We start from the raw sequence: 13,329 nt of genomic DNA on the forward strand, positions 1-13,329 counted from the left end.
AACATTCAAAACTGAAAAATGTTTAATAATCCTTACATTACATCCATATCACAAGATTAATATTTGGACAGGTAGTCCAAATACATCATAAATGGACCCACTATTGTTTAGAGAAAAGCTAGCTAGCATACTAAATGCTTTTCTGCATATATAGATAGATTATACAAATAGAAATTAGAAAAGCTTTCCCTAACAGGAACCCAAAAAGAAATTAGAGGCTGCAGGGGAAGTGTCTTTAGCAATTTTCGCATTGAAGAGTGTTGTCTTCCACCCCAGTAGTTTCCTAGAGCTCATGGTTGGGGTTGGGGTCCTTGAAGGAGAAGGAGTAGTAGTAGAACATGCAGTTGCAGCCATCCTCATCTTCTCAATCAGCGCTTCAGTATTCACCTGCTCAGACAAAATCTTCTCAAGTTGTCTAGGGTCAATCACCAACTTCACTCTCCAAACCCCATTCTTTGCTGTTGGCAGCACTTCAAGGGCTGACCAATTTGACAATTTCTCAACATAATCACATGCTGATGCTGCAGATTTGCACATTTCCTCTGAAACTCGGACTTTGTCGCAGCAACTTTCTTGGTGCTCCACTTGAACCTCCTTCAGAGGGAGAAGATAATAGAAAAGACCATAGCTTAAAGTCTCTTGCTCTGGCAAAGGTGATGAGGCATGACCCTGGCGGAAAATACCATAACCCGGGTAATGTTGAAGCACTTGAGCTACTGTTTTGGGAGCTTTGAACTGCAAAATGGCACCACTGTCACACATAACACGAATAGAGTGGTGACACTCTCCAGTGGTACCCTTCATAGAGCAATTCCCCATTTGCTTGATTTCAGTGCTAGTAACTACACTCCACTCGAAGCTCATATTTAAGTTTGAAATTTGTTGTGCGAAAACTTGTCCTCATATGTCACCCAACGTTGCTGTCCTGTTTGGACTTAATTTGATTATTTTAATTCTTAGCGGCGCGCATGTGAAATTGGACCGTTGGGAACTGCTTTGACAAAAACAAAGGGAAAACAACAGAATGAGAGGTGGATTCTCAAATTTATTGGTGTTGAGGAGCACATTTATTTCAAATATCCGCTCCAGAGGCTCTGCTGTTTGCTGGCCCTTATACCCCTCTATGTTTTCTTCTTTTTTTCCTGGTGAAAATTGTTTCAATGCATTTGTTATACACTCAGTTTCTCTTTCATCCCACTTACCCACAATTTTTCTTTCTACTTATCTCTTTACCTGTCAGATTTCTCAATTTATCTATCTTCCTTCCCTTGTTTCTTTTTCCCAATTTCTCTCTTCCTTGCACATAAACACTTCAAAAGGGAGTCTACTTTGAACATTTTTCAAGAACTAAAGTGATGGAAGAAATTAAATTAAACAGTGAAAAACCATCATTTTTACTTTACGTCAATTCACCGTGTTATTAATCAAAATCGCCATTCATGAATCATACAATATAGTATAAAAGGTGCAACTTGCAGGTTTTATGATAGTATTTTTGGATATCACTAACTTATTTATACAATAAAATCATACAATATTGTTTACAATAGTATTTTTCTTCTGTCTTTTTTTTTTACATTTTCATTTTTTCATTATATGACCGTCTTATCTCATATTTTGCGTCTTCTCTCTCTCTCTCTATTGTATAACTTTTTTTTACAGTTTTTTTTTCCATAGTAATCCAATTTCTGTTTGGTTTGAGAGCAGATATGAATGGTTTTATTTGGTACAAAGAGACAGAGGTGGTCTGATAAAAATATTGAATTTTTTGTATCAACGTCACGTTCAAATCTTTAACGACGGGACTAATTGAATCATAAGTTCATTCGTTGAACTTTTACTTCGAGCTGAAGAAAATTCCCATACTTCTTGTCTGGACTTGAAGCACTTTTGGATAAGGAGGCAGGCGAATTTTCCTGAAATCTAAATCAACGTAGCTCATAGGTTCGCATCAAGGAATAGGGTTACTAAGAAACATAAGAAGATGCCTTCACGGGACCTTCCTTTTTGTCTACTTAGTCCGTGACATTTGTCCAAATATGCGAGGATTTTCAGGCATGTCAATGGCATTGGGATCATAACATTTTTGTTTAACTTCTTTTTATATGTTAAAATTATTCACTCCGTGTCAAAATAAGTGTCTTAGGTTGAATCTTCAATTCTTATAACTCCTCAGCCGCAGCCGCACCCAGAAGCTTAAGCACATCAACCCACAAACTCAACTTGCTCGACGCCACCGATGCTCCCCAGTTTGTGGAGGGTGTGGTGGGGCTAGGTTCGTTCCTTGCTTCCATGAGAATGCCTTAGTGCACTGCATCTGTACCTAGGGGTATATTGTCAATTACATGTAACCTTGCCAATCTACGGGGTTAAAGCTAATTTTCATTGGATGGAATATTGGAAACTAGCTTTTGTTTTTTACCCAAAAAAAATTGTATGTTAATGCCTTCTTTTGATTTCTGTAAAAGACCATACATATTGAGTAGCTAGCTTGCAAAACATGAAACAATTATGATTAACGAATATAAAAAAACCATGTAAATTCGGGCCGAGTTTGTGCAAAGCTTTTCGCACAATATACCACCATTGATTGTCATATATCATGTGTGTGGAAGGAATGAATGTTCTCATTCTCATGTTAAAATTTTACATGATTATATGATGTGAAAATTTTGTATTTATTTCTTTTTTATATAAATTAAATAGGTAAGGCTGTATTTAAATTTATGTATACTTAAAGACATTTTTAATACTTTTAAGTTACATTTTTAAAAAAAAAATTATACTAGTACAAGATCAAATAATCATAATAAATTTTAATATTTACTATGTTTATGATGATTATTTTAAAAATGAATTTATCGTATAATTTAAGATTTTTTATTTCATGTTGATTTATCAAATTACACCAAACTTTTACAAGCTTTTTTTTAGGAAAAATTTTACAAAATTGTCTTCTACACTTGAAAATATTTATTCTTTTTTCTCTCCTGTGCCATACATTCTTTTGATCGACTTAAAAATGAAGTACATTTAGTTTAATGTTAATGTGGGGTTGAATAGCTTAAATTTTAGAAAAGTTTAAAAAAATATATTAAAATGTATGTCTTAGATTAAAAAGTATCGATATTTAACTATAAGAATAATATTTGTACTTATGTTATTTTAGCCTACATTAAGTTGGTAACAGTGGGTGAAATTTCTTTGCCTAAAAATGAAAAAAAAAAAAAACAATTAAGGGCCCGAAACAGTTAGTAAAGTTTCTCGGCCTAAAAATGAAAAGAAAAGTACAGTTAAAGGCCCAACCAAGTTCGAACAGTGACCTCTTAATCTACAGTCAAATGCTCTACCACTAAGCTATGAACCCATTACTTATTATAAATGTCTCAAAGGTATTATTAAAGCTATATATACCTTTAACCCAAAGGAAATATTAAAGAACATATTACTTTGATTCTTGTTGAATTTCCTATAAGGTTAATTAGGATAATTTTTTATTCACATTAATAGCACGACTAGCAAACTGATTTTATCAAAAGGATCTAACTGAGTTTATAAGTGAGAATGTGTGAATATTATAAACTCTTTCATACTATGTTTAATTTCTATGGATAAAAAAATAACATTAATTTCTAATTTTATTTTATGACATCATTATATATGAATTTTGAACAATTAATCAACAATGTTTTCTAATATTTCCTTTTGGGTTAAAGGTATATATAGCTTTAAAACGCTCAACCCTAATCCCTCACGATGAAAAGTCTAATTTATCTATTATCTCTCTTAAGCAAAGATTGAATAGTAAATCGCATTAAACATGGAGATGTATGCAGAGACAAAACAAAGTCATTGTATCCCTAAGTTTAGATATTTTTTCCCAATTCTTTAGAAATTACCATTTGTCCATGTATAATTCCTAAAACTAATGTATGGATGATCAAACCATAAATAAAGATGAAGAGAAGTAAAGAAGTAATAAAAATAGAATTTGCATTCAATAGATAATAAGAACAATTATATTACAAAGGTGTTGGTGTGTTGAGCTTCCAACAATGGGATTTAGCCTGCCATGACTAAGCCTGAATTGCGCGCTAAGCGAACTCAACTTCTTTCAAATTTTCTTCAAGGTTTTTCTTCTAATTTTTGCACCTATTTCCCTTTAATGCACTTGAATTCTTCTTTTTTTGCCTTCTTTTAATTAAAAATTGTAAAGATGTTAAATTTTTTGTTATTTCATTAAAAAAATAATAAAGTAAAGAAATTATAATCATTATTAACCAAAGTTGATTATCAAATTTAACTCAAACTTCACAGTTATCAATTATCATTTTGGTCTCTAAATTTTTTAAAGGATTCAATTTAATTCTTAAATTTTTTAAAAATTTAATTTGGTTCCTCAAATTTTTTAAAATGCATCAATTATATCATCTCCGTCCAATTAAGCTAATGCCGTTAGTAAATTTGTTATTATTTTAATAAAATAAAATAATTATCACTTCTTCTTCACTCGTGTTTGTTGTTGTGGCTCTTCTTGTTTTTCAAGTCCATGTTCGGATTTTGTCCCTCCATCGTTGTCGGCATCCGAAATTACATAATTTCTATTGTATTTTAGGAGCATGTACAAAATCTAAAGTGGAAATATGTTTTGGTGTACAAAACTACAATAGAAACATATTTTTATTTTGAATTTTGTACACACGCTCGTACTATAACAAAAATATATTTTGTATGATGAAAACATGTTGCTGTGAAAAAAGCATTTTGGAAAAAAAAATAATATTCACGTGTGTAATTTAAATAACACTACAAGTGAGGATGTTTAATAAAATGTTTTTTGGAATGAGTTGTAACAAATTTGCCTGTATTTTCACTTGATCCTAAATATTGATAGAATCATGAACAAAATATGAAATAGGATTGGTTGGGTAAAATTAATGAATATTTCATATCTAAATACGGTATCAAAAATTACATAATTAAAAAAAGTATAAAGCAATTGTGTTAATTGTGAAAATTATATTTTTTTCATTTATCCTCGATTATGAGTTTTTTTTAAACAAACAAGAAAGTTTATAATTTTTAACTTATTAAAAAATTATCTAATACTTAATACATACAATAATAGTAATTTTAATAAAGATAGTCATAGATAATTATCTTAGGTAATATGAAGGTTTGTAATATAATTTGTAAGTAAATTTTATAATGTTGTTTTCGATTAAAAAATCAATTTCAATAGTTATTATATTTTGATACTAATTTTAAAAATAAGCATAAATGTAGATTAGAAAAAGGAAGGATTTGAAAAGATGGAGTAAAGTAAAATGTATGAATTCATAAAAGGTGAGAATTTAATATATAAACAATAACTTGTTAAAACTCTGGCTAATTTAGACATTATCTGTATTTGAGAAATAAATTAATTGATAGTATTTTAACTCTTTTTAAAATTAGAGTCAGATATCTTATTTATAAACTTCAAATATCAACCGTGTAACTGCAAAATTGACAAATAATTTAAATAGTATATTGTCAAAAGATATGAAAATGAAGATGTGTAGTTGGTTGGTCCACTACACTATTGTCATTTTGTGGGAAGAAGAATGCTTCTTCGTTTCGACTCAGTCCAACAGTTTTGGTTATTATTGACAATTACCGGCCTACCGCAACAACTCCATGACTATATATATATATATATATATATTAATCGAAAAATCTCTTTCATTGATTATTAGCTATTCAATGAAACCAAGGTGAAATAAATTTATTTTTCTTCCAATTTTCTATTTTTATTTTTATTAATTTATGAGACGACGTACCTTCAAAGTTTATCTATACCTATAATGAGATAATGATTTACCTAACAGACAATTAAGTATTTTTTTTTATATTTATTTTATATTGACCATTCGTTTAAACCATGATACACCGTGAGTACCTGACGACATGTTAGGAAATGAAGCCTGTTCATAATATTCTGTACACATAACACAGCCATCACGAAACAGAACACACAATCCTCTTTTGATACTCTTGTCACAACGATCATCAATTTCAACCCTACCATTGTGATGATTCATGAAATGACAATTTCTTCTTGTTCATAAAAGATCATTCATTATTCCCGAAAGACACGGCACAAAATCTTGACGACGATAATACTCTAATTTCCTGGTCAATGTTAAATCTCGACCAAGCCTCACGGATTATGCAATCGTTGATTTTAAGACTACGAAAAATAACAGTACTAAATCTAATAGTCTAGCTTAATCACCCCATAATTACAATTAACCCCTCCTGCACCAGGTAATATCTTATTGAGTCATACATGAACTATTAAGATTTGAGTTGAGATTTATAAAAACTTTAAAGCATATTAATGTTTAAAGCACACGTATATAATGTATGAATAACACTGAAATGGACCACCATGGTTTCACACTTCTCCACTATATTTTGAGTTCCTTCTGAACACAACACAAGCTACAACATATAGGCTTCCATTTGTCGCCAATTTGTAGTTTTTGTACAAGAACCCATATGCAAAAATAGTTCATCCTTATTCTATTCTCTCTTAATAATATGAGTATAATAGACCATCCTCTATACAAAAGTACTAGTAATAAATATATAGGTTGTTGAATATCCAAGCGTCCTCCGTTATATTCATTTTGTTTTGTCTTTCGGACTCTCTTCTTAAGTCCATACTTAATAACTTTCAAACCAACCCAAACCTCTAATTATCTATTGTCTCTGTGAGTGATGTTCTTCTTGTTGTATTATTTTGCTATTTATCTCCTTTTATGCCGGCAAAGCCTTAAAAGTGTCACTGAAGGTGTCTTGTTCTGCAAAAATATCCAGCAGAGACAACGCCTATAAACCAAAAAAAGGGACAGAGTTTAGTGGACCAGAAAAAAAAATAACATGAACTATGTTATCTTCTTTCAAATGGGACCAATATTCAATCAAGAAGATAAAAATAAAATACCTCGGGCACATTCAGCTCAAGACGGAACTTGGGACCATCATAGTGGTGAAGGATTGGCCTGAAGGAATCCTCCTCCAGTGGTTCACAAGTTTTCCTAGTTATCACTCGTACCTGCAATCATCATTTATGAAGCATCTTAAGCATCATCCACGAAGTAATAAATCATAAATCATACCGATACAATTAATTAGTGTACAAAATTTTTACACTATCAACCAATGTTATCATCGGTATGACTTGTAAGATAGTTATCGGTATAAACAATTTATGATTAGATAACCTAATTTCTCAATTTAGAGTTGGATTACAGTGTTACCTGAGCGGGGAAACGAGATTCACCAGGGCACTTCTTATCCTCCCAAGCTGATGGATCAATATTTGACCCTCCAAAACTTGCAGCCTGAACAAACCCCACCACATATTATGAGTTAATTCCAAAAAAGTATTCAAAACATGAAGCTGCTAAAGGTTAATTAATCTAATGGCCCAATCCATAAATAATTTATAATGCAAATTGGACTCCAGAACAAGCAGCCTCATTAAATTAAACTAAATTAATTGAGAAAGAAGATGTTGAATTGTTAACACTTAACACACCTCAAAGATTCCATGGAGTTGGTGAGTGGAATAGTTGTAAAGGAAAAGGGGCAACCCCGGAGTAATGGCCCGAACAGAATCTCTGTATCGTGGAGGCAGACCTAAAACCACAAACATTTTCCAATGAAACGAATTTAATTAGCATCAATCAGATATACAAGTATACAGGGGTCCTCACCTAACAGCTATCAGTATAATTAAACTTTATCATAAAAATGATTCATCATAACATTTTTATGTACGAAGTTAGAAAAAAGAGAAAAAGGGACAGGATAAAATTCTTCGCACAAGATAATTGATACTGAAGGTTAATGATAATTTAACAGTTCAAGGATTCTGTTCCAGTGTATGACTACAGCAATTAAAAAACCTGAAGTCTATAGTATCTTAGATGATAATAATAAGAATATAACAATTGCATAATTGAGTCTCAACTAGGAAATTAAGGAACATACCAAAGAGTTGTCTCTTGAGATTCTCAGCCATGGTATCATTGTTGCAAACAAAGATGTAGCCTCCAATGGTTTCATTCCTAGGAAGAGACTCTGCTGGGGGCAGCGTTTTGAATCTCTTGTCGCCAGCAGCCTTGGAATCCTTGCTGTTATCATCGTTATTGGTGTTGCCCCCATGCTTTTTGTTGATGTTGTTGTTTTTCTTGGAAGGTTTGGATGGGTGAAAAAGCTCATCTTCATCCTTGAACTTGTGTCCCTTAGGATTGATATTCAGGTTAATATTGTTGTTAAGATTGGCAAAACCAGGCTTGGAGTAAATTCCTTTGTTGAAGCCTCCATTGAGACCAACTCCACCAACACCCAAAATGTTATTGTTGTTGTAAGGCACGGCAAGAAGAGATCCATTCATGTTTTCATTGTAATCACAAGCTGGCTCCTTTGACTTGAAAGAGTTGATCTCACCCCCAACTTTGATGTCAAAATTAATCCTTTCATCACGCCTCTTGGAGATGTAACTGTTGCTCCAAATCGAATCGTTTAGAGAAAGGTTCGCCAAATTAGATGCCTGTAACCTCAGCTGGTCACTGAATTGCCAAAACGACTGATTATTATTCTCCATGATATGCCAATAAAAATACGAACTTCGAAGCTACTTTGAGTATGCGTAATAAATGTTGTATTGCCTAACAAAGAACAAGAAGAAGAATGAATTGGATTCAGAGCAGGTGCTGCTTGGAATGAGAAAATTTGATAAGGAATCACTAGTGTTGGATTATATAAGACATTAAAAATGAGATGAGATGAAACTTCGTGGAAAGTTACTTACGGGTTGCGTGTGTAATTGTCAAATGTGAGAGGAAATTTTGTTTTCGGTGGTGTTGTCATTTTTTTTTTCCATTAAATTTAAATTAGGTGGTGTGCTCTGCTCCTAGGTGAGTGATGAGTGATGATGATGCCAAAACGCGTACACGTGACAAGGTGAAGTGGAAGGTGGAAGGTGGCAGTTGGGTTTGATTTTGTATACTATCCTACTTTCCAGAAGCTGATAGAGTCGTCTTTACTTTTGTTTGAGTTCACACCAAGAATTGTTGTTTTACTACTCTGTAAGAAAAAGTATAAAAGACCAAGCTATGTTAGATTAATCAAATTACATTATTTATGTTAGAAGCAATTGAGGAGATGAATAATAGTAATTCGAACTTTTGAAAGAGAAATGAAAAAAATGTTGTTCTTGGAGAGAAATAAAAACTGATAAGAATATAATGTATTATTGAAAATTTTCTCTTAAAGTGTTACAATACAATTCCTTTCATACAAATCAAGACATAAATGATGCTCCCTTATAACTATCACTCTCCACATTTAATTATCTGTCATAACAGATTTTCAACTATTAACATCTAAGACCAAATGATACAAAACTATTTAATTGAATTTTCATATCTCAACAATAGTAATTTGATAATTAAAAATATCGCTTCCATTAAGTTATGAATTAAGTTACAAAGAATGATGTTAAAAATATGCATTTGCTTTTTGTTTTGTCGTCTTCTTTATTTGAACTTCCTTAGCTGCTAAGACATGGAATGGAAGTGTAGTCTAGAAAGCACTGTGGAGCCTGTGAGTGTATATTACACTGTGCATGATTTTGTGGTCCGTGACAAACGGGCACGTCGGTGTTTATGCCATGTTCAATGAATCTTTATTGACACCTGTGTCTGTGTTTGGTGGTGCCCCCTTTCTAATTACCCCTTCTTTCTTTTGTTTTTTTTTTCTTTTTTTAAGGTTCTAATTACCATTTCAGCCTCCTCCTCCATTCCTCTTTCCCATTATAAATCTCAAATATAAAAAATGTCTTTAAGATATTAATCAGACAAATAAAAATATTTTTTTATAAAAATATCATTAAAATTTATTTTCATGATTTTTAATACAATTTTATTATATTTTTTTATACAATTTTTTTAAAAAAATTTAATCAATATTTCTAGGTGCTAATTAGCAAAACTCTTCTTAACTTTTTTAAAGAAATCACACGTAATTAATATTCGGATATTCTATTTTGAATCATGTTAATGAATATCTGAGTATTGTTTAAAATTTTTAAGAGCCTTTTTTTTACAACTCATAAATTTTCTTAAGAGCTAAATATAATATTTGCTTCGTTTTTTATATAGCTTTTATTTAATATATTTACTTTCAAATTGTTAACAACCCTCATAAAATGTTAATCAACATTTATCCTTCCTTCACCTTTCCCATTTACATACTAAGTATGTATAAAGATTAAAGATGAAGTTAATTTCATTTTTCTTTTGCCCTTCACATGTTTGGTCTGTTCAGAGATATTTTTGTTAGCTGATAATTGAAGGTTATTCTATGTCGAAGTATAAAAGATTATTAGAGTGGAGTACACTATCAAAAATGGAATTTAAGCCCGTACCGACATGTTTAAGAGATTTAGTTAGTATCAAATGTGTCCAGTTTTGTTGGATCTTTTGCCCTTTATATATATCTGCATGCTTGCGATAGATATAACTTTTATATAACTTTTTTTATTAAATAAATGTTTAAGAAAAAAGGTAATATTGATTAAGAGATTAATGAATATTTGTTAAAAAAAATCAAGTATTGACTATATTGAGAATATTAAGGTTGACTATATTCGATAAAATTAATTAATTGAAAAGTTAGTTTATTAAATTATAAATATAGTAAATAAAAAATAATTAAATTATAAATTATTTATAATGGATATGTAAAAAATTTGATAAATAGATTAAGGATAAAAAGTTAAAGTTAGTGTTTAAAAAAATATTATTTCAAACGTTATAAACTACTTAAAAATTAAGTTTGTTTATCAAATAAGTTAGTGAACTTTTTAACTAATAAAAAATTAAAAATTAATTTAAATATTTCATCAAACATAAAAATATATATATATATATATATATATATATATATATATATATATATATATATATATATATATATATATTCTCAGAAAAACTAGCTAAAAACTAGTAACTAAAAGTTTTTAAGCTAACTTATTAAGGTCAGTTTGTTTAACATAAAATAACTTTTTTTTAAATATTTTTTTTTTAAATATTTACTTAAAAAGAAAATAAGATTTGCTTATCAAAATAAACCGAAAACTACTTTATTTTTAGCAGTTTAAACTAACACACTAAAAAAAAGTTATTTATTTTATTGAAGTAGGTGTTTTTAACAAATAAGTTTAAGTAAAGTGACCTTAAATCATAAGTGTTTGATAAAACTAGTTATTGAAGTAACCGGAAAATATAAAATGACATTAATGACATATCTAGAAAGGTAATAAGAAAATTAAATAAATATTTTAAGAATAGAAAAAATATAAAAAAAACTAGGAATTGACATTTTAAAAAATATTACTTCAAGCTGTGTTTAAAAAGTATTAAAAATTACTAATAAAACATTAGAAATTACTTTAAAAAAATTGTTTATCCAACAATTTTTTTCGGTTATTAAAAAATTACAAACTAACTAAAAGACTTTTCAAATATAGTTAAATAAAATATACATATATCCTTCTAAAATATCTTTCCATTAATCATTCTAATAGTTAATTCTAGGTAGAAAATTAAATACATTTGATGTTTTTAAAATGAAAAAAAAATATTTATTTAAAAGGTTGGAGGATTAGTAATTTAGTATGAAGAAAATATTAAAAATATTCTATTATATATTGTATTTTGAATAGAAAATTGAAAGCTTAGCTTAAAATTGAAAGTTGTTTTTAAGTTACTTTATTATAAATATTTGATAAAATTATCTGTTTAAATAATTAAAAAATAAAAAACGATAAAAATAGACATATATTATATAATGTATTAATATAAATTTCAGTTTTATTTTATGGATACAAATATATTTTGAGGTGATAAATTTTTGGATAAAATATGTTTGGAATCCTTATGAAGTTTAAAAATATTAATTTTTTCCTCATAAAAAAATTTGTATTAATTTGACTCCCATAAAATTAAAACATTTTTTTGTTGGCCCTAGTGATAACTCTGTTAGACGATTCCATGATATGACTAACAAACCTAAAGGATTGTATTGAATTAGGATTTTAAAATAATATTTTGACATAAAATTTTTTGTGAATTTTAAAATATTTTGTAAAAATATAATGATTTTAAAGATTTTTTAAGACTTTTATGATTAGGATTTTGTACTTAAAATTTTAATGGATTTACAAATTATGAATTTATAAGATTCTAAAGGATATTATGAAATTTTAATATTTTAAAAGACTCCATGAATTCAAAAATAAAACCAAAATTATTGATAAATATTCATAAATTTTCTTCACCTAACACTTTAAATCAAATTCATCTTATACATATAATCTTAAAACTGTTAGATAACAAATCAATTTTCTCTATCATATTCTCATTCAGTTATCAATCATATTAATTGTATAAATTTTTTACACCGCAATGTCTTTTGGTAATATGGATACTTATAATCATTGTCACAATAAGAACACCATCAAACAAAAAAACATGCTAAACAATTATTTTAAACTTTATTTATATATTTATTCACTTATATATGAGTCAACTTCTCACATTCATTATAGTTATATATTTCTCGTGTTCATACATACATACACACACACACACACACACACACACACACACACACATATATATATATATATATATATATATATATATATATATATATATATATGAGCATGTTATCAAGATGTCCCAAATTTAAAGAATTGAAAAGATCTCTCATATCACAAGTTTTAGGATATTTGACCATTAATCAAAAGACAAAAAAATTATGAATGTTTACTATTTTCAATAAAAAGACAATGAATTATGTGTGATGAGAAAAGAAAAACTTGTCAATTATTGGCAGGAAAATAAACAAAGAAAGGAAGTCTCATGAAATCTCAAGGGTTTAAGTGAAATTGTTTAATGTGTATTTTCTACTAAAAAGTCTCATAAAATCCATTAACATTCATCTTAAGAAAGAATTTATCGAAATTTATATACTTTTGAATAATAGAAGAATTTATTTAAGTTATAAAAAATCTTAATTGAATATTAACGATTTTGATTAATTTTCTTTAAAAATCCCAATAGTCTTGATTGAATACCACAAGACTTGTTTCTATTATTTAAAAATATTGATTGAATACCTTAAGACTTTTTTTATCAATAAAAAATCATTTAAAATTCTTTGAAATCCTAATTAAATACACCCTCTTTACTTACTTTTTTTTTTCTG

The 13,329-nt window shown here is 28.9% G+C and overlaps 2 protein-coding genes across 2 annotated transcripts; both read right to left on the bottom strand.

The window, feature by feature from the left end:
• Positions 1-4: 4 nt before the first annotated feature.
• Positions 5-1,168, bottom strand: LOC114423546. The gene has a single exon (XM_028390348.1). The coding sequence runs from the start codon at positions 862-864 to the stop codon at positions 190-192; it is 675 nt and encodes a 224-aa protein (XP_028246149.1). The 5' UTR covers positions 865-1,168; the 3' UTR covers positions 5-189.
• A 5,189-nt stretch (positions 1,169-6,357) lies between these two features.
• LOC114421087 (B2 protein-like) lies at positions 6,358-8,994 on the bottom strand. Its single transcript, XM_028386881.1, has 6 exons — positions 8,867-8,994; positions 8,044-8,723; positions 7,589-7,689; positions 7,308-7,391; positions 6,992-7,102; positions 6,358-6,876 (listed from the first exon to the last, which is right to left on the bottom strand). The coding sequence occupies exons 2-6, from the start codon at positions 8,657-8,659 to the stop codon at positions 6,805-6,807; spliced, it is 984 nt and encodes a 327-aa protein (XP_028242682.1). The 5' UTR covers positions 8,660-8,723; positions 8,867-8,994; the 3' UTR covers positions 6,358-6,804.
• Between the last annotated feature and the right edge of the window lie 4,335 nt (positions 8,995-13,329).

Source organism: Glycine soja, chromosome 8 (genome assembly GCF_004193775.1).
Source record: "Glycine soja cultivar W05 chromosome 8, ASM419377v2, whole genome shotgun sequence".
NCBI lineage: Eukaryota > Viridiplantae > Streptophyta > Magnoliopsida > Fabales > Fabaceae > Glycine > Glycine soja.